Source organism: Anarhichas minor, unplaced genomic scaffold (genome assembly GCF_050575085.1).
Source record: "Anarhichas minor isolate MPS153535 unplaced genomic scaffold, ASM5057508v1 ptg000027l, whole genome shotgun sequence".
NCBI lineage: Eukaryota > Metazoa > Chordata > Actinopteri > Perciformes > Anarhichadidae > Anarhichas > Anarhichas minor.
In genome coordinates this window covers 15992070-16014303 of record NW_027466473.1, presented here as the reverse complement: position 1 = coordinate 16014303, position 22234 = coordinate 15992070, and the positions used below count along the sequence as shown (strand labels likewise).

Here is a 22234-nt window from a genome sequence, read left to right as displayed (position 1 = left end):
GCTCAGTCTGTCTTGTCTTGTCTCGTCTCGTCATCTCAGGCTCTGCCCACTGTAGCTCTTTGCTCGATGTGCCTACAGTCTGCATGTCTGTGTGCATTTGGTTCCAGTTGTTGCTACCAACCTGAACTGTGACAAAACAAATTGTTGGAATGTTCTGAGTTAGACAGTCAGTCCTGACACACAATGGATGGGAACCAACCACCCAAGTCCAAAACACGAACTTCAGTGAGTCAGAAGCTTACCGGAGACAATCATGCAGTGGGATGACACCATGAAGCAGCGATGCCCGAATCAGGCCGGGGATGTACAGTGGTGGGGCAAATGGCTCCTTACGCACATTCTACCTCCCTACTTCTGACACCTTTGCTTGGACCACACCTTTGATCTATGTCAGCCTTCATTTGGGTCTTGTTTCTCACATCTTTGTTTCTCTGTCCAGCTTGACGTGTTCTCTGAGCTCAATCTATTTTCTATTGTTTAATGGATGAATGTTTACTGGAATTTAAAAACTGACTTGTGCCCAGGAATTTATTACTTCCAGGAAAAACACAATGTCTCACCAACAGAAAACTGCAGATAATTGATCATTTAGAGGTTTATGCTGGCATGTCTGATGCTTTTTTCTTTCATGAGGTTACTATAGCGTGCAAACCCGTGGCAGAGAAGAGCGATAATTGCGTGCAGTTTGAGGCCCAGGAGCATTTTGTTATGCATTCAATGTTGATGGCACTCTGAGTTGAGGATGAGGTCTGTGTGTCTGATTTAGTTTTCATTTACAGATTTTATATTTCACTTAGTTCGCACTTATTTTGCCACCCAGCTGAACTGTAAGCCGCCGTTTTAGCACAAAAACAATTGGAAGAAGAAAAATCGCTGCACCTGAAGAGTTGATCAAGTAATATGACCATAATGTAATTTCAGGCTGGACTTGGGCATTAAAGCTCAACCAGTTCTGATGTTGTGTTGTTTAGGATTGGATAGTGTGTCTGGTTTTAGTGCATGAGACAGTCTGCACTTGAACACACAGGTATGCACATAAACCCATGCGTTAACAATTATAGGTTCCTGCAGCTTTTCCTAGTTCATTTCTCTCCATCCTCAGCTACGTTATCGTAGCTCCTCCTCCATGCCCAGCCCTTCATGCATCAGACTCCTCCATTCGACTTTTCTGTGTTCTTTGTTTTTTTCCCGAAGAGTCGTTTACAGCTTCTTGAATAACCTGAACGGTGACGCTTACCTCCCGTTACGCTCGACCTCACCCACGCTATATTGCCATTGACAGGTGTGTTGACAGGTGTGGATGAAGGATTTGTATGAACTGTTCCCATGGCGACAGTGAGAATTAGTCTAATAAGGATATGGACCACGGCACAAAAGCACTGGACTTACCAAATTGGTTGACAACGCAGAAAAAAACATTTCTTTCTGTTGCCAAGAGAAGGAGGAATTCAGTGGACATGTGTGTTCAACCACACAAGAGCCAACATGACATGATTAAAAGGAATATCAATTTCTTAGAATAGCAGCAGACTGTCTCTGTGTCTCCACCCTCATAAGCTTCCTCCTCCTCAGCACATTATATTTGTATTCACACCAATACATTAAGTATGCGGATATGGGATTACTCAACGATTGCCTTCAATAGAGCGAGACGCCTCCTGTGAGCAGCACACACTGTCAAACAGACCATCAACACTGTCAGTGCCCTGAAGCCCTGAAGCTGCCTCACGTTCGCGTAAGTACATTTTTAAGTCTGACAGATTTATTTCTTCTAGCAATATTTTATGTAATATTACATCAGTCATTCTAAAACAAAGTAGGCTACATTTCTATTCTATACTCTATTTTACAACTTTTTAAATCTGTATTTGTTTTTCACAGTCTTGGTTGTAAAGCGTGTACACACATCTGAATGGCGAGTAAATCCTGGCCAACACTGATGCTGCTCTTAATAACCTGTCCCGAGAGTACGCATTGCAATGGACCTACAGGTTGGTCCAGATCTGTCAATTATTAATTTATCAGTCGCATGCCACTCTTCACTTGTTTATCACTTGTGTCGGGTTTTTTTTTTTTTGCAAGAGGGTGCCTGTTTAAAGACAGAGTGAGCATTAACAGTCATACTAAACATACTTTTCAATAGAAAAACACGGTGACACTCTGTAAATAATTCGGTTTTCTCTTGCAGTGGATCCTCCTGAGGACCTTGTGATATTGGACCCTGGTCATTTTGGACATCTCCAGATTAGATGGTGCCCCCCAGCCAGCTTGGTGAATATGACAGAGTGCTCAAAACGTTATCAGCTGGAGTACTTCGACACATACAGGAACAGCTGGGATGTAAGTGTTTTCATTCAATTCTTACACAGAGGCTCTTAACTTGCCTAATCTCATGCCAGAAATGATCAATATAGCGTGATATTATCAGCTATGTTTTAATGAGTCAATTAAAAGGATGCAGTTCATCTCATACCCACATGGAATGAGATCCAGACATGAAGATCCAGATTTAACAGTTAAATTAAATGACGTGTTTGATGTCACCGTGGAAGCTGCTTTACTTCACACAACCCTAATTGATTATTTAATTATATGTGAAACAAGGAACGTGAAAAAAATGCATATTAAATGATGTATCCTTAGACTTCAGCCGCTTCACTTGATGATCTGCTGCATTCGTTTTATTATGGCGCTTCACAGTGTTGAGTCACTTATTCACTGCTTTCTGTAGAAATTGTACCAGGTTTATTCTGTGGTCTGTTTGGAATTATTCAAATATCAGCATACATACTGTTCAGGGGCGTCGTTAGGCCTAACTATTTTAGGGGGGGCTGAAGCCCCCCTAAAATGATTTGGCATTATTGGATTTTTAAAAAAAAAGAAAAAAATATATATTATTTTGGTCATGTCATTAAATTAAACTATTGTTTCTCACATGGACAAGTTATTTATAACTCTAACATGCTACATATGTGCGTGCGTTCTGGTTTGTATGTTTTCTCCCCCTTCAAATTACAATCCAATAGCCCATCATCATACTTAACGATATAAAGTTGACACTGTCAGGTCCATTCTCCATCCATTGTGTGCGGTCCCTTTAAGAATTAGGATTTGGGAGTGACGCGGATATGAAAGCTAGTTTATCCGTCTTTCCTTTACAAGCAGAAAAATTATTTCTCTCTCTTTATTTGAGAAAAGTTCATATCTGTGTTGTCAAATTTCACTATGACCCTGAAATTCTGTCTCTTGTGTTATCATATACTGAATGCAAGCAAAACTACAGAGCAAAATCACACTCTTTCTGATTGAACCAATCTATGAACTGTCTGAAACAATGGATATCCACGGCCCCAAATGGGCCCCCAAAAAAATTGCAAACGCGCGCAAACATGACGCTGCCCTTGGGGCTAAGCCCCCCCTTTCTTTGAATCCCAGAAACGCCCCTGATACTGTCCATTACATTCAAGTGGAAATCTGCTACAGCTTGATTTAATGAAGGCCATATCCTCATGTAGTGTATGGAGCAATAATCATCATGCTTCGATGTGTTTCAATGTAAGAAAAGGTTCACGTGGCTTAACTTTCATAAAGCTTTGTTGATCCTCTTAAAATATTCCAGTAAAGGTTATCCCTAAATAATTGACTTTCAGGCATCACATTTCCACAATAACCAGCTTTGAATACACAGCATCAGGTTTATTGAAGATTGGGAAGCAAAGTTTCTGTCCAAAGGCATCTGTTGAATGTTTGAGCGTAGTATATATGAATAAACTGTAATCTGAATAGCGGGATTGTGTTTCTGGATTGGCAGGCTATCAGGATGTCTAGGACGGAGCACAGTGCCCAGTTTGATCTGATGAAAGATGTGAGAGTGAGAGTGTACACCTTGCTGAGTGGACCCTGCACCAACGGCACTATGATCAAGAGCACAAGCTACACTGAACTGGTCCAGAAACCTTCCAGCACAGGTCAGTGCTCCAGGTGTATAAATGGTGGTAAATACATTAGAATGAGATATTTGGAAAATGTATGAATTGACATTGATTGGTTTTAATGGCCTTCCTACCTCAAGGTGTTGTGGGGACTGCAGTCCAGGATTTTGTCTGTGTGTACCATAACAGGCAGTACCTGGAGTGCAATTGGGGGGCAAACCCAAAGATGCCTGCCAACTCACAGCAAAATCTGTATTTCTGGTATGTTATGGGCCCATCAAAGCCCTTTTTAGCAATTTCCTCTGAGGTCAGTTGCACCACCTATTTGGTCCAGAACAAAATATATATCAGATGGATTCCCTTGAAATTTTGTAAAGACATCCATGGTCCTGAGAAGATAAATCCTATTTACTTTCAAGATCCCCTGAGGATGAACCTGAACAACGTTGGTGATTGCTTGATGTGTTTAAATCTACCTTAGTGCCAAGATCTTATTATAATAAGAAATAAAGGCCATTGTCCTTTGAAGAATTAAGATGATGGTAATCATACGGCAAACATCTTCAAACCTCAACAACTCAACAAAACTGTCTGGATGGATAGATAGCACCCATTTAAGCAATGTCTTATGTCTCTTCCCAAGGCACAAGGGGCTGGAACAGGCAGATGAATGCCCACAATATCTTATCTCGGGCGGAACCAGGAGTGGCTGCAACTTCACTAAAAAATCCCTCCCGGAGTTCACTGACATCAACTTCTGTGTAAATGGCTCCTCTCCTGAAGGCCCCCTGCAAACTACATTCATCTCCTTGGAAATCCAAAACCACGGTACATGAAGGTTTGCCTTAACATGCAAACTTAATGAGAGCATAGTGATTATTAAGGCTGTTTTACCCTGTGTTTGGAGTCATTACTTGCTCCGCTGGGATCTCACCAACATATATTTGTTGACCTCTCAGCTTCCTGTCACAATCTGTAATCAGTGCATCATTTGTTTAATGTTCATACAGTGAAGCCTGAAACCACAGAGAAGGTGCATCTGCAATCAGGTCCAGGCAAGCAGCTGCAACTACACTGGGAAAGCCCAGTTGGGAGCATTCCTGAACAATGTCTAGAATGGGAGGTGGAACACAAACAAGAGGGACCTGATGGGAAAACTGCTTCGGTACGTAATATGAGCATTTCTGCTTCAGGGTTTCGGTGTATAGTTTTCTACATCTGTCGATTGTTCAGCTGCAAGCGTGATAAAAGTACTGCAGAACCACCTGCAGAAAACAGGATTAGGCTGCTGTGAGAGGCATGTAAGCATAGAGGGAAGAGTCAAATAATCCCTAAACTGCAGGCAAAACAAGCAGATTTAAGATTAAATGAAAGAAGCCAGAAGCAGGCAGGTGTAACAGGCAAAACTGGTACCCAAACTCCATACAGCAATTTATGCGGTGCCAGCAAAGAACAAAGAAACTGAGGTGGCATGAATAGGGATTGACTAACAAGGTAAATTAGAACAGGTGAGCAGGAGGTGAGGAGAGGACAGGTGAAACTAATCAGGGCAGAGCAGACAATCAAAAAGATGGGAAAACTCACAAGAACGGAAGTGAAACCAAACATGACACACGAGGAGGAAACGGAGGAAACAAAAACCCAAGTGCATAACATACATCATCATATCATTTCTTCTTATATCTAATAATGTTCCCAGAATTTCTGCAGTGCAGTTTGGTGCATCACAGCTAATGTTTTTAAAAGCTGGGTTAATGAGGGTGTTGAGACTGAACCGAATGTGCCATAAAACTAGTGAGCTAAATGAGACTAAATAAAGAAATGTTGATTAATGAAGCTTAAAGTCAATTTAGACATTGGGATATGTGTGTTGACTCTCTAACTCTAATTTGTATTGTATTATAATCACTTCTCTACACATTTTTGTTATTGACAGCAGCTGATTTCAACGAGGCAGAGGAACCTAACGCTGCCCTCCAACCATGACGATCAGAAAAACTGCTTCAAGGTTCGGTCCAAGTTGCACAAGTATTGTGCAGACAACAGCTTTTGGAGCAAGTGGAGTCGTCCGACATGCCACCCAGGTAATGATGTTTCAAATTACCAATAGCATTGCAGTAAAACTTGTATTTTGTTTTCGTTATTATGAAGAAAACCTGAAAATACCATTATAATTTCTACCATCCGAGTGTGACAAACAAGCTTATTTTTAAACTTTCCCAGTCAGTCTTTGTCTGGGTGTCCTCATGAGATATACGTAGCAATGTGCCACACACCTTAAATTCCTGAGATTTATTTTTAATCTGGTTTTTCTGGAGGATTAATTCAAAATGTTTCCAGGTATACACATTTAAAAAAAAAAAAAAAAGCTATGAAGCAACCGTTTTGTTTCTACAACATCAATGAGTCCTCATGAGCTACACATATTTTTTGGAGTCCGTCCTGGAAGACCCTGATGTGATCATAAAACAGTAAGTTTAGTTATTTATAATTTTTATGACATTGCAAAACATAAATTGCATTCAGGTGTACAATATGGCATCCATCTATTTCAAATTGATTATTTTCATGCCTTCTGTTCTTTTGTCAAATTAAATTTTACTTTATTTTGCTCTTATCCTTATCCTATACTATACAACAAATATATCTTTAATAAATGTTTTTTAAATGATTTTAGAAGTTGTCAGAGCCATAAATGTAATGACATGTTGTGTAAGCAGGTGTGGCAAAATAACAATGTAATTGCAGGCTAGACGGCATCAAAGCATCATGGCCCTTTTTACAAAACCAAACGAATACAATTACATATAAATCATAATTTGCGTGAACTTTCTAATTTGTCTCTATTTGTTTTGGGGGTTTTTTAGACACTAATGCTGCCAAGATCGGTGAAGGATGAAGGAGCATCTGAGGATTGGGAGCATCCTGAACAAAATGTTATGTTGTGATCATTTTGAGAGGTTTAAATGTGATAAATGCAACAGCACCACAAATGTATTGTTTGAGCTTCAAACATGAGACATCCAGTGGCCGACATTGAACTTTGTGTTCATTTGTTTGGGGCAATTTTATTAATTTCAAATTTGTGTGGAAATGTGTACCACTTAATAAAGCACCTTAAGGCGGGTTGGTCGCTACTTGTAAATCTAGTATTTAAAAAAGTATCTGAGTTTGTGTTGAATTACTTCAATAGAAGGATGTACCCCTAGTGACTGGAACTGTCTGTCTACGATGTATCCTTGCATCAACACCTTCCAGGTAAAGAGTGGGAATTGGAGGACAAGGACTGAAATGCACAAATTTAGTGATTATTTTTCTCCATTGCCTAATGTGACTACTTTTTTTGTTGAAAGGACATTTGAGTCACTTGAGGTGTATAATTGTATTTTTGAAGGTACTGACTGACAAGTATGATCTAACTGTTTCTGATAATGTAGATGAAGCTGCCAGCTGGATGTGTACACCAATGTTAAACTAATGGGTTCTTTGTTTTCATGTTTAATGATTTGGCAAGATTCTTGCCAAATGTATTGCCTGTTTAAATTCCTATTGGTACCAAAACTGAGGGAAAGGACCTAAAGTATTCTGTAGCTTCTGCTTTGAAGCATCACAATGTTTTTGCAGAATAAAATGTTTGATCAAACTCTGTGTGAGTCTCCTTCATTGCACTCCAGGTGACTGATAATGGTGTCCCACAAGGGTCAGTATTAGGCCCCTATAGTTGTTTTATGCACATAAATAATATATTTTTTCCGACTAAATATTGCACTGTTCATTTATATGCTGACGATGCCATCCTGTATGCTATTGGCTTTACTGCACTTTTATCAATTTAACATTTTCTTAGCCTTAAAAAGAACAAGAGCGCAGAGCTTTGATGTTACTACTCTGTGGATATATGTGACAGCACAGCATTATGCAAGTACTTAGGAATTTGGTTTGGTACTAAATCCTACAAAACTTATGAACTCAAAAACTCTTATTGGAAACAGAGCTGGTTTGTCCTTTCAAAACAGACCATTATACAAACCATGATACTATATACTCTGGAATATGGACATATCCTGTATGTTTATGCTGGTGCCACAACCCTTAAACCACTGGATGTCATTTTACCACTGTGCCTTTTGATTCATTATACTCAAGACAGCTATCACACTTTGGCTGCACGGATATGACAAAAGAGGGAGATGCACATAACCAATTTAATCTTTTTTTTTTTTTAAAACACGAGGAAAACTTAAACTTACAGTGGCATGTGTAATCAGTAAGTTCAGCAATGTCGGTGGATGCATGAGTGGAAAAGCGTGTTGTATGATGCAGCAATATGAGTCAAAATACCAACCAAAAACCAAGTGGGGGGTCTCGGGGAGGAAAGAGAAAGAGGCAGTAAACTGAGCTCAAACAGGGTTTTTTTTTTTTTAGGAGCAGAGGGCCCAGGTGTTGCTAGTGTTGCTGATGAGGCCAGGCGTTTACTGATGAACATCTGATACTTCTACCTCTAGTACCTGAAAAGAAAGCAGCCAAACAAGCAGGCAGGGTGGAGAGGGTCGTCGCACACTTTTCCAGGATTTATATGACAAAGTTGAAAGCTAATTAAAGACAATCAGCTGCTGAGATATTTAAAAGTTGAGTTTGAAGTGTATTAGTACTCTGCACCTTGCACCACTGGAATGAACTGCAAATTCCTCTGAGGGACTTTAATATTCTTCTTGCTGATGTCTTTAATATTATTTGTGACTCTTTTAGTGTGTGTGATTTCTGCTTAGCTTGACTTAATTGTCTTATTGTGATGTTATATATATATGCAATTTGTTTGCCGGTCTCTTACTGTTACTGGTATACTGTTATAAAGCTTACGCAATACAAATGGGTCCAAATTACTTATAAAATGTCCGAATGGGGATCTCCTGCTTTATTTGGACATTGCGTTGATAATCTATTGTTTATGTAGATTTTAGTTGACTTGTCTTTGTAAGGTTCATGGATAGATGCTTTTATTGATGAAGGGAATACGTAACCTGAGCATTGTGTGTGTTTGCTTTGTCTTTAGAGAAGAAAGAAGTGGCACCTGAACCACGATGGGACATGGTACCTATCTATGTATATGTAGCTCTTGCCATCATCGCCATACTGGTGCTGTTGCTGTGTGTGGGGGCAATGTGAGTAAATATATATATATATATATATATATATATATATATATATATATATATGTATAAAAATAACCCACCCAAAGTACACATGGGAGAAGTTTTCCTTCAGGGCTTTCTGCCAGAAATCTCCTTAGGTTTAGGTAACAAACATACTTGGTTAGGTTTAGGAAAGTATCATGTTTTGGGTTAAATTAACGTCTTCCAGGTGCTTTTGGACTCACAATAAAAGGAGAAAATAAGCTCACTGCAAACTGTGTTTCCATTTTAGGAAGATCTCGAGACAAGGGAAGAAGCCGAACTCTCTGCTCACCACCCTCTGCCAGAAATTCAATGCTCACAGCGGCGGAGGCCTAAGAAGACAAGAAAACGTGCACCTTCATCGCTCTCAAACACACCACCTCTGTTGAATGTTTTGTTGTAGAATTAAACCTCTCTCATTTTTCAGGGTCACACAATGAAGCTTTCGACGATGCCACACAGTCTTCACCTGAGATTGTAACCTCCTCGGGGGTATTACATGTTGGGCTGAAGGCTCCAGCAGGTTACTTCATAGGCTACGTGTTACAAAACAGTATTCTATTAATCCAACATGATGCACTGCGCTTGCTTTTTATTTATCAAAGGCTTGAATTTACAGGAAATGTAACTGGAATTGTATGCTTATGATTATTATTTTTTTTTTTTTTTATGGTTGGCTGTTTACTTTTTGCCAAAACACTTGCCAGCTGATTTAGTCAGAAGAGATTACTTTGCAGATGTTGTATTGAGGAAAAATGAGGTATTCCTTGGGAATTTGTTTTCGATGTTTTATTTGCCAGATATCCTTCCAGCTGATTCAGTCAGCAACCACTCACTTCCATGTTGTAGAGAAATAATATAGAATTCTATTTTGAAGTCTTTTTTTATGTTAAATGGTTTACTTTTTGAGGTTAACCTCTTTAACACGAGCCCTATTTTTAGGCCTCTGGTCGAAAATTGCATACCCATACTAAAGAGAGTGTATTTCTGCAACTACAAGGTCTATTTTAATAATTTTTTGATTGTATAATACAGGTAACACTTGGAAGATGTGCTGATATGTGTAAATATTGTGTATATGTTACTGGTTAATAACATATTTTCACATATGGCACAGCTCAAATTGAAAAAGTTTCAGTTTCGCCTGAAAAAAAGCACTTGTGTCTAAAATATTACTTGAAATAAGGCCTAAAAATGTTAATGGCATAGCCAAAGTCATAGCACAACAGGTTTTACAGTCTCTAAACTGATTTGACTTTGATTGAGTAAAGCAGGCCAGCATAAACCAAGCCATACTTTTCAGTTGGCCAAGATTTCTAAAAATCCTTTCTTTGTATTGGTCTTAAGTAATATTCTAATTTTCTGAGATACTGAATTTGGGATTTTCCTTAGTTGTCAGTTATAATCATCAAAATTAAAAGAAATAAACATTTGAAATATATCAGTCTGTGTGTAATGAATGAATATAATAGACAAGTTTCACTTTTTGAATGGAATTAGTGAAATAAATCAACTTTTTGATGATATTCTAATTATATGACCAGCACCTGTATATATAATTAGCATCTGCATAAACTTGTCTGTCATGACTGAAATAGCTGGAAATACTTATAAATACTATTTTTATTCTCCGTTGTATATACGCCTTATGATATAGTAGTATAAACAGGAACATTGATCACACTCTCTGTTGCAATATGCGCATAATGTTTCTGTAGTTGTCTAGCAGCGTTTTCACAGAATCAAAATGGTTTTAAAATTTCCCATAAGTCACCCTCAATACCAGCTATGGAACAACAATCTCAATTTCTCAGTTTCATTTGTATGAAATTAAATTCAATGAGTGCCTTTGAATTCCTATAGTAAGCAGTGTTCTGTCATTTCAAACAGTGAAGAGATACATCTTTGGTTTCCAGGAGTAACATCAGATGTTAAAACATGCATTTAAATTATTTTTCATATGCAAATAATAGTACTTTTCAACTGTGACGTACTGAAACAGCAGTGTAAGGGAAGAATCAGGATGGGTTTGTATTTATTTATATGGTCCATGGCACAAATTATCTTTTATGATGATATCAAATTTACTTATGAAGATAACCTGCTTTTAGTGTATATACAGTTAGGAAGACTTTATTTTTTGTTATAGCTCTCGTTGCCCTCTAGTGTTCAGACAATCTATAGCACCCAACACGTTCATAGATGAAATTAGGGTCCTTTATACTTTCAGCAGATTCTCTTGTGATCTACAGATTAAACGATTGTGTACAATATATTTCAATTACCTGTGTGCAGCTGTCCATGGATATTTTGGCACATGTGAGTGTGATGAAGCGGTTATGATGGCACTAGTCATATACAGGCTCTATCATTACCTTTATGTTTGAGCATTTGCCTGAGGAAGATCAAATTTGGATTGAAACTTTGCAAAAAAAGGAAGCTCTTATGTTTCCTTTGTATGTTAACAGAGTTCTATTCTGTTCATGTAGATCTCATCAATCTGCAGTGCAAGTGTTCATTAAATGTAGAACTTCCACTGCATTTCTTTCATGTTGGGAAAGTAACCATCTGGCTCCAGGCTGACGGCTGTTCTTCAGCGTTTGATCCAACATTCATTGACATCCACAAGGTCAGTTATGCAGCTGACAGCTTCCCACACCAGGTCGCCTCGTTCACACCTGACTGTCCATGTGCATGTGTGTGTGTCTGTGGGTAGTTGTGTCTCTCTTGGTAACTTCATTTGGCTCATTGTTGAGATAGAGTTCTTGTATGATTAATCAGTAGAGAATAAATGAGAGAAACATTCATAAAGCATGCACACACACACAAACACTGATAGTCGTCATTTTTATGTCATGGGTGAATTAGAAGTTGCATATTTGAATGCAAACTCAGACTTCTGCACCCGTCCTGCATAACAAAACAGAAGATAACTAATGAATGACGAGTTAAGAAAGTGTTATGCAAGTGATTTGACCGTTGTATGCAAACAATGTTGAGTATACAGTGGCAGTATGTGGGTTTAACGGGACCCAGGGGGGCTGCAGGGCAGTAGAAGTGTGATAGTGGAGGAGAAATGAGCAACTTTTTTCAGGTTAATATGTAATTTTGGTGGAGCCAAACTTGATAGACGATTGGTTGGAGGGTAATGTATAGCCCAGGTATGACTTTTCATTCCATTTATCTGCTTCACTAGTCTGCAGAGGACGTCCACTGCTGAGAATCACAGGAGGAGCTGGACAACTATGGTTTGCATTTATGATTGGATGTCTTGCATTTTTAGTACATCTCTACAGAATTGTATCACTATGACAATAACTTCCCTCCCCAGGCACAAAGATGTCAGAGTCCATCTTTGTCTCTGTCCCCCAGGCTCAGTAACTGGAATCTGTCCCTGCAGAGTGAAAAAGTGCAGGGCCTGGCTGGTTACTGCACCCAGGGGCCGGGCTTCTCTCCAAAGGACCCATCATCTTCACTTCAAATACACTTCCCTGCTTTGAGATTTGCAATCGTCTGTGACTAAATGTGTTGTGGGTCCAAACAGCTGGAGAGAAGGATTTGCCATGCTTTGGTTTTCTCTGCTGACGTACAGTAAGAGTTGTGCTAATCCTCTGCAGTAGAAGGAAAAACTGTGGTCATATCCAAAGTATTCAGAGATGAGTGCATGCTGCTGCACAGGTGCAGCATTGTTCTAAAAATGATTCTGCTTGTAAAAATGTGTATATTAATAACAGGGTTGTACATTTGATATTCATCATTCTGAGTTGGTGTTTCAGGTCAGTCTGGTGCTTTCATATCTGTATCAGTACAAACTTAAAGGTGACGTGATGCCATTGTTTGAATGCAAGCGTAGAGCTTGTTTTCCTGCCTATCTTAGCAAAAAACAACAGATTTGGGACATGATTGATATGATACATACTGTATATATTTTCACTTCTTCATTTGTATACAGCATACAGAAAAGAGTCACGATAAACACCTCAAAAAAATGTTTTAGGATACACATTTTCTGCTTAACATGCTGCAGATTGATGTCACCCTTCAGTTGAGAGACAGAATCACAACTATTTTGCTCTTGTGATTCATGACGGCTCGCATAGCCTCACCACAGCAAGCATTATCATGTTTGCCCATTAGCTGGAAGAATAAGTTAGACTTAATCATGTGAGTGGGTCAAACATGGTGCTCATGGTGGAGGCAAAAGCAAGCCTGCGTTCCAAATCACATACTTTTTTACTTTTGGTACACACTGCAGCTGCCCTTGCAAAGTACGTATTGCTGCATGCAGCATGCACTCAATTGGGGACATACTACTTCGTCTTAACATTGCACCTCGAACTTTGACCCCTTTTTGCTTATTTGTCAGCCGAGCAAATAATTGTGGGTCAGTATACCCAGAAAAGCATGTTGGCTTGCAAACTGCAAAATGCGACCGGACGCAGTAGGACGTCCTGGCATTTATTTTGACATACTGCATTTGACACACGATATATTGGGACATACTAAATCTTTCTCTGGCATGCTGGCAAGTGAACAAGATCACAGGGCAAATGAGTAACCAGCACTCCTGTCTTTGAACATTGTCTTTTGTGAGACATTTTGTTTAAGTGCATATTCCTCTTAACTGTGCAGTGGCAAGTAATGCAAGAAGAGCAGAAACTGTGTGGGTGTTGTGCTGAGATTGAAGACCCACTGGCCCAATGTGAAAACATCTTTTCACATTGTGCTCTCCGCTGAAGTTTAACTCAAGACAACATGCTTTACACGCGTGTGGGATAACAAAGTAATGTGATCACGTGTGTGTGTAATGTTTTGAAAGATTCCCGAGAGGTCACTGCTATTATAAGACAACCACTGGCCCGGCACCTCACACCCTCAACCCACCACATACAACTCTTCACAGGAGCCAAGCGTCAGGTTCACATGGCGGAGTAATTCCGGTTACTTTTCCTCGGAGCTGTTGATTCGGGCGTAAATAATGTCCACAGTTTTCACACCGCAGCAGCTGGGGAGATTGTTTATTTGCAGTGGTTCCCTCTCTGGAGACTATTTAACCAGCTGTTGAACTCCGGGGGGGTAAAGATGAAACTTCACACCAGGCTGCTCATGTGTGGCAGTGCCTTCTGTTTTACACAAAATAAAAGAGATCTTTTAAAAGTTGCCTTACATTAGCACAATTTGACCAAAACATGAATAAACTACTTCCAGCTACCTTTTGATCTGCAAACTAAAAGAGGAGATTTCAAAATAAATAGTAGCTGTAATTTGAATTTTGGCTTGTGAGCAAATAATGATAATGCCCCAGATAAATCCATGAACTGTGTATATATATATATATATATATATATATATATATATATATATATATATATATATATATATATATATATATATATATATATATATATATATATATATATATATATATATATATATATATATATATATATATATATATATATATATATATATATATATATATATATATATATATATATATATATATATATATATATATATATATATATATATATATATATATATATATATATATATATATATATATATATATATATATATATATATATATATATATATATATATATATATATATATATATATATATATATATATATATATATATATATATATATATATATATTTTAATCCCCCTGGAAGGTGTAAAGTTTAACAGCTTCTTTTATGTTGCTCATTATGTTTCAACCAAAGTGTCGTATTTTCACACATCAACTAGCTGCAAGCTAACAAACTGGGGGTGTCTCTTTAAATAGCCTGGGGTGGTTTCCTCTGAGGAATGTGTGCTCTGGAGAGTGAAAGTGTTTTGCATTTTTGTCTCATTGCCGTTTGGTCCCAAAAAAAAAAAAAAAAAGGGGGTGACACCCCTGATGCTCCCCCTCTTTAAATTCAGTCGGAGGTCAGTTTGTGAGCCGCTGGTGTCAGAGCGGCAGAATGTCTTAGTATTGAAATCAACGTTAAATCACACTTCTAACACTCCCAAAACTACAATTGTTTATTCTGGATTTTCCTTCATGTAGAAATACTTTGTACACATTTACATGTTGAATTTGAGACAGACTAGTGTGAGTTTGCAAACAAACTATAAACACTCGAGAGCTCTCGCATATATCTAATTTACAGTTCTACTATCAGAAGGCCTGGCATTACTAGATATGTTTCAGCTAGAACACACGGAGGGGGAAGTTCATCAATATTTATAAAGTGTGTGCCATAAATACATCAACAACAAGCTTGTCTTCATGAAATGCTAAGAAAAGAATTTTAAAAAAGTAAACGTGGCGATCAGTCAATCCCTTTAAATGTTCAGTCACTGCACATTCAGGTCTGTGCTCGGAATCTACCGTCCCGCTTCTCTAACAATAGAGATCCAGGTCAACGTGCGGTGGAAACGTCCAGCATCGGTGGCTCATGCCTGTCCGGAAAGCTCTCTGTGCTTTAGCTCTGCCCGCCTCATCCCTGATACCGGCAGGGCTGAGGGACCTGCTGGCTGCATGGGAGGAGGGGTTCTGGGCGTCTTATTCATAAAAGACCCTGGCCTAAATTGGGCCTTCACAACCTGTCTAAAAATAACAGAGAGAGCAGGAGAAAGAGAGAGACGGGGTCTGTGCTCGCGTGCACACAAGCTGTGTGCAGAGTGAAGAAAAGTAGCACACCTCCTGTATGGGAATTGTGTGTGTGTGTGTGTGTGTGTGTGTATGTTGATGTGTGTGTTTTTCCAGTGGCGGCGGTTTGAGAAAGGACTCAGTACATTGCGTCCTCGTATACGTCCGTCCGCAGGCAGAAGAGGATCCCGCCACCCAGCATGAAGATGGTGGCTCCCCAGCCGAGCCCGTAGCCCCAGTTGAACTCGTGATAGGTCTGGAGAACCGTTCCATCGATGAACTTGATCGGGTAGAGGACCAGAGCGCAGGACTGCAGAACCACTAGAACCAAAAGAGTCAACCATACTGTTACCAACACTACCAGACACACACTTATGTCATAACATAGTACAACTGTACAACCACCATCAGTACACCTTGTACTACTACTACTAGAGAATAATTTACTTTTACCAGATGTTTTATTGCATTTGGGTCCTTTCTGCACCTGTTTTACTCATCATTCTGGTGCTGCTACTGCAAATATTTCTGCTTTTTCTTTCTCTACACGTTTACTCTTTATCCGTTAAAATGTCAAACTGTCCTTTTCTTCTTTCCAACTCCTTCACTGCCTTTGACCAACTCTGGAGTTAACGGTTCTTTTTTCAAGATGAATCCTTCTTTTGAACTATTCTATGTATTCTTTCTGACTCCGCTAGTTTCACACCTAAACAAGAAGTAAGTTTGTGCTTTCAGCAATTGCGTTAAGTCCATAACAATGCACTATTCAAGTATATAATATATGATGTTGGTGGCTTTGCTCCTGTAAAAACACAGATCTGACAGCTAACGAGGCTGCTGAAAAGGCAGAAATGTGACCGTGTCTGGTTTTTAAGAAAAAGAGGCTGAAGGATAAAGGAGGGAAGGTTTCTCGGTGTCTGCAAAGGGAACCGAGAGTCACTGAAGGCAACAAGAGAATGGTTATGTAAAGTGATTAACTTCTTCAAGTCCGTGCTTCTGCTGCTTCATCTCATAAAAATAAGCTGAAATAAGCCTCAGTACCAACCCTCCTCGCCGTAGAACGATTTAAATACATAACAAACAGTATTTAAGAGACTTAAGGAGTAAATTGATTGATTTGTTGAGCTTGATTCCCGTGATGCTAATAAAATAATCGTTTATAAAACAGTCAAATTGTAAAATACATTTAGCCATGGTGCATTTTGTTGAAAGCTTAAAATTAATTTCTTTAGCACTGCTTAATGGAGGACCAAAAAGTGATTTAACAGGTTGAGATAAAATGAAGTGCAATAACAAGTTATAGGATGTGTTTTTTCATCAATCATATTTCTATTTCTCATCCAGTCTGACATCTCCATAAAAGATGAAAACATCAAGAGAAACACTCTTTGTGTGACACTCTTCCTTGTGGGTTTCTTGCTCTTCTGAAGTGGCCTGTCTTTTGTCCCCGACAATGACTCAACCAGCACATTTCTGCACTCAAAAGTAAATCATGTGCATTCCCTTTACTCTGATATAAAGTGGAACCATTTTTCAAAGAATTGTCATTCTTCTGACCTTGACGTCACTGAAGGAAAATGACTTTAATGCCTTCATCATCGTGATTCATTTCCCCCTTAAATCATCCAGGCCCATGAGCTACCGGGGGTAAATGCGTCATTATGAGAGGACGTGCATGTGCGCCATAAAAGGCGCATTGTGGTCTACTCTCACAGCAGCTACCTTAGCTCCCTTTAGTGCATGCTAGGTGACTCTTGAGGAAAGGACTTTGTGTGACCACAACTCCGCCTTTCCTTCCTACAGGACGAAGTAGAGGGGGGCGTACAGGAGGGACGACGGCAGCTCAAGAATGCGGCGTTGTGTTGATGGAGCCCAGATGGAGCGCGCAGCCCGCTGAGGTCATATTTCTGGACAGAAAATAAATACCACACAGCCACGGGCCTGCCAAGGGGCATTTAACAGAGTCCAACTGCTTCTGCTGCTGCTGGTGCTGCTAAAGACCGTGTGCCTGTAAGGAGACCTTATTCTCGAAAGGCTCTTAAAGCAATTACACACAGGAAAGGATAACACTGCCTTCCCACGCTTTTCAGTAAATGGCTAACAGTCGAAGGCACAGCCGTTGAGCACACACTGGTCCTTTGTGACTGATGGGTTCAGAGACGGAACTAGAAAAGGATCCCTTGTATTGCCCCTCCAAAGTTAGATTAAACATTTTTCTACAGCGTTTCAGAACGTTATATTTTATTATCCATCTGATCCGCTTCTTCCAGACATTGAGTCTAATCTATAGGGCTGTTCCCGACCAAAGAAATTCTTTGTCAACTAATCGACAGATCTTTAAAATAGAGTTTTTCCACAAAGGCACCACGTTAAATCTTGTGTTTACCAGGATTGTGCTTATACGTTTCTTGGAAATAAATAAATAATTCTTAGTTGACAAAGAACAAAATGACCAATTAGTCTGCTAAGAGGGGGCAGCACTAAATACATCTATGAAATGGGCCACATCAAATGGAAATTGATTCTATTTGTATTGACACATTTGATATAAACAGAAATCTTAGGAACTTAATATCTGAAAAATGAAATGAAACTATTTGTGGGAAATACACTAATTCACTTGCCGAGAGTAAGATGCTCTCCAATGTCTGTATGAAGCTACAGACAGCAGCATGTTAGCTTAGCGTAATACAAGTACTGGAAACGGGGGACACAGCTAGCGTGGCTCTGTCCAAAGGCAACAGACTTCACCTACCAGCACCTCTAAAGCTCACCAATAAACAAGCTATATCTTGTTTCCATCAATGCAAAAACCAAAACTAGCTCTTCCCCCTATGCACCCAGTCTTTATGCTAAGCTAAGCTAACCAGCTGCTGGCCATGGCTTCATTTCGAATGGACGGATATGAGAGTGGAATAAATCTTTTCATTTCCAGAAGCTCTCACCAAGAAAGCAAGTAAGTGTGGAATTTCCAAAATGTCAAAACTATTCCTTTAAGTTTAGTCCACGGGCAAGACGTAAAAATGCAGCAGGGACGGACGTTATTTATGATGCATGACAGAATGTCTGTTTCTTAGATAATCTAACTTGATTTTTCCGATCTGGAACTGGGCATGAGATCAGTAGCGGTAAGTGGTCAGAGCTTCATCACTGCAGAAACTGAACACAGGTTATGAGACAGTTATTGCAACGCCTGCGTAGTATATGGAACAATGTGTCTTGACTGCTTTGGTTTTAATTATACGTTTCATAAATAGATCCTCCCTCAGCAGTGTCAAAGGACCATCTCACAAAGCCTGCAGTCCAAACATGAGGCGGTGCTGGGTGAAGAGGTTTTTTTCTTCCCCCTCAGTGACTTCACTTCTGTGGCAAGTCTGCAAATTCTGCGGCTGCTTTTTCTTTTTTTCCTCGGCTCATGATCCGGCAGCTCCCTAGACTCCACGCCACAGAAGGAATGAGCTCAACCAACAGGCCTCTTTCAGCTGCTTCTTTCCTTCTGCACCCTTCTACTTGAACAATAAACCCCTGTCTATATGGAAACTGTTGTGGTGAACGTATACGTGCCGTCTTTCTCTTTCCGAAATGTGCATGATGTGTGGGAACAGTGGATAAACATTCATACAGGGCGGACACACATGTGAATGATTCAAAACCTTTGACGGGGGAAACTAATAGAAAGGAAGACGTACCTGCAGTGAAGAGCAACACGGCCACGGTGCGGTAGTGGCGCCTATGTGTCCCCCTGCAGAGGGAAATCAGGGCCACCAGAAAGGCCAGGAGAGTTGCCACAGCACCGACAACCAGCAGCACCAGGGTGGCAATCTGCCAGTCTGCAGGACGAGACACACGCAGGTTAGAGGGCAGCAACAAAAGCTTCACTCGCAGGCGCGGCACTGTTGAATTGAACCGCTGTGTTGACAAACACAAAGCAAGAGCTAATCCACACAGAGTGGAGCGAGTGAAGCAGAACGGACTCAGGGCCTGCACGAGGGACGGGAACCTGATCAGTAACTCTGTGGTCACATTAATGGGATCAAACAAACAAAATGTACATGTTAACACAAATAATTATAGATTTAGAGGTTTCCAGTTTGTACTTCAAACTCTCATCAACAGCTGATAACTTGAAGATGAAGATATTGAAACCACAGCTGCATCCTTTTGGAATACTGTCAGTAATCATCTCCTTGGAGTTTCAGCTTGCGGCTGCCGGATGTCGGGTTTTTAACAGCACCATTTTCTTTTCTGTTTCTGTTCCAAACAAACTCCAGTCGCTCCTGGGGGAAAAGTTAAACCCATCACTTCCCCCTGAGTCAAATTTGTAATCCTCGGAAAGACTTACTAGGTTGTTAATACGGCACATTTGAAAAGCCTTTCTGAACTGAGCTTCTATTCAGTAAACCAGAAATGTATTCAGACATGCTTTTACATTCCTGCCTGCATTGTGTTTTTCCGTCTTTGATGTCACACTTGTCGGTGCCGAGAAGACGGTAACACTCGACTCAAAAAGGAGAATTTACATTTGATGAACAATCTTCTCTTTCCTCACAGCTCCTGCTTTTATTGACGTCAGGATGGTAAAAATTTACTTTTCCCAAATGGCACATCTGAACTCGATTTGATTCAACCACAGGAAAAAACAATTCTAACATCTTTCCTCCATTATGTGGTTAAAATTCTGGTTTTGTCTAAAAAAACCCTAAAAGAATATTTAACAGTGCACTCCCATCACAAGAGGCTGTGAGTTATTACACTGTTTTTATCCGCATTATTCTAGTCGCTTGCCATTTATCGTGTCCGCCCCGATTACATCACTCCGAAGACAGACTGAAATTCAAGAATCTTGGGATATGAGAAAGTGTGCATAATAAATCAGCTTTGCCTTTTGGTGAACTGCCCCTTTAACCTCAACCCGCCCCTCCACTGTTGCTTTTAATGAGCTCTGCAGACACTCAAAGCAAAAAACCCGCCTCCCATTCACCCCAACACATTCCACAATATCAGAGAGCGGTCAGCCACCCCAAAGCTGTTTCACTCCTCGCTGTGCATGTTTGATGGTGGTTAAAACAAGAGAGTCACTCGGGCCTCTTAAATAAATTAACAGCTAAAATCTAGAATTGGCAACAAATGTTTAAAAAAGTTCAATAAATCTATATTTGATTTTATGTGGTTTGCACTTTAGTCTTTTTACTCTCTACTACTAATCCACTGCTGTATGGAGACACAGCTCCAGCCTACTGTAACAGCCACCAGCCAAATGCTGGTAAATGTGGTGCATTTAATGAGGATTGTCTCCCCTGGTGGGGAAAGGAACGGGGCTGGAGGCATAAACACTCCATTCATGTGGCTTCTCTACTTGACAAAAGGCAACCTGGTGGGTGCAGGCCTGGTGAGGTGGATGATGGGGAAGATGCTGAATGCGTCTCTTAAAAAAAAAAAAAAAACACTCATCTCCTTCTGTGGTTGGAGTGGGTTAACTCTGTGTGTGCCGTAGGGTGTTATGCTTCTACACTGCATGTGATCCGTTTTCTGTTATTTCTAACATGGAAACTGATGTTACTAGAAATAGTAATAAAGCATCAATGTAACTAATCAACTTTTAAATAGGACTCTGATTCACCAGCCCAGCCCCCCCCCCCCCCCCCCCTTTTGTTAACTTATTTACCATTCATAATAACTCTGAAAACACCCTGACAATTGAACCACCAGCATAGTCATTCAATTCAAACTTATTCTTGCTCGTGAATGAGTCACACGTTGCTGTAGGAGCTGAGCATCACAGTGTGTTTGACACCACGTCACTGCTCTGGTATGAACAGAGGAAAAAAGCACCAGCAGCACTAGAAACCCCTGATCAGCTGCTGCTGAGAGAACAACAAGCCAACTATAACAAACTATTCATTGAGAGTGTCTACAGTTCAACAAACATTCCTCTTTGTTTATGTCAAACATAGTGAAGTGCAGTCCTAATAACAGACCACTGGTAACATGCTATAGTTTAAAACCACCCAGAGTTACTGTTTAATTCACAAAATCTGAGTTTTCCCTCAAAATAAACTTCTTTAAATTACTACAACCTTGAGATCGCAGCTTTTTTTTCTTCACAATGTCTGGTTATTCTCTCTCCAACAACACCAGGGACAAACACCAATAAACAAACCCCAAATAAACCAAAAGGTGCCAACACAAACACCGACTCCTACCAGATGTGAGGGTGGAGAAGCAGCTCCACTGAGCCTCCTCCGTCGGATCCGGTGCCGCGGACTGGGAGCAGGACTCCCACAGGGACAGGGAGAAGTGGTCCGCGGTGACCCAGGCTGGGCTCAGCAGAGCCACCACGTCCAAACACAGCGCCAGGAAGACGCACAGCAGAGCGATCAGCTTGAAGGGCCGGAACACAAACACCTCGTTCACAGACATCTTCTCACGACACGGTACACCGCCTGCAGGTCAATCACACTGGGAACGAGCTCGCTGGAGGTCCGCG

General features: G+C 40.1%; 2 protein-coding genes across 2 annotated transcripts; one reads left to right on the top strand and one right to left on the bottom strand.

Moving 5' to 3' along the window:
• Nucleotides 1-1632: 1632 nt before the first annotated feature.
• Nucleotides 1633-10644, top strand: il13ra2 (interleukin 13 receptor, alpha 2). The gene is made up of 9 exons (XM_076101951.1): nt 1633-1991; nt 2189-2340; nt 3812-3968; nt 4073-4193; nt 4576-4760; nt 4943-5097; nt 5869-6016; nt 8986-9094; nt 9357-10644. The coding sequence occupies exons 1-9, from the start codon at nt 1913-1915 to the stop codon at nt 9493-9495; spliced, it is 1245 nt and encodes a 414-aa protein (XP_075958066.1). The 5' UTR covers nt 1633-1912; the 3' UTR covers nt 9496-10644.
• Nucleotides 10645-15886: 5242 nt separating this feature from the next.
• On the bottom strand, nt 15887-22167 carry LOC142960614 (transmembrane protein 47-like). The gene is made up of 3 exons (XM_076102538.1): nt 21951-22167; nt 19437-19577; nt 15887-16068 (listed from the first exon to the last, which is right to left on the bottom strand). Exons 1-3 carry the CDS (start codon nt 22165-22167, stop codon nt 15887-15889), a joined length of 540 nt encoding a protein of 179 aa, XP_075958653.1.
• Between the last annotated feature and the right edge of the window lie 67 nt (nt 22168-22234).

Excerpts from the sequence above, each read along its gene's own strand:
- LOC142960614 (XM_076102538.1), bottom strand. The coding sequence starts at position 22,167 with ATGTCTGTGAACGAGGTGTTTGTGTTCCGGCCCTTCAAGCTGATCGCT. Across the intron at positions 19,578-21,950 it reads CTTCTCCACCCTCACATCTG|ACTGGCAGATTGCCACCCTG; the intron begins GTAGGAGTCGGT and ends CTCGTCCTGCAG. Across the intron at positions 16,069-19,436 it reads CGTGTTGCTCTTCACTGCAG|TGGTTCTGCAGTCCTGCGCT; the intron begins GTACGTCTTCCT and ends TTTTGGTTCTAG.
- il13ra2 (XM_076101951.1), top strand. The coding sequence starts at position 1,913 with ATGGCGAGTAAATCCTGGCCAACACTGATGCTGCTCTTAATAACCTGT. Across the intron at positions 2,341-3,811 it reads CATACAGGAACAGCTGGGAT|GCTATCAGGATGTCTAGGAC; the intron begins GTAAGTGTTTTC and ends CTGGATTGGCAG. Across the intron at positions 4,194-4,575 it reads CAGCAAAATCTGTATTTCTG|GCACAAGGGGCTGGAACAGG; the intron begins GTATGTTATGGG and ends TCTCTTCCCAAG.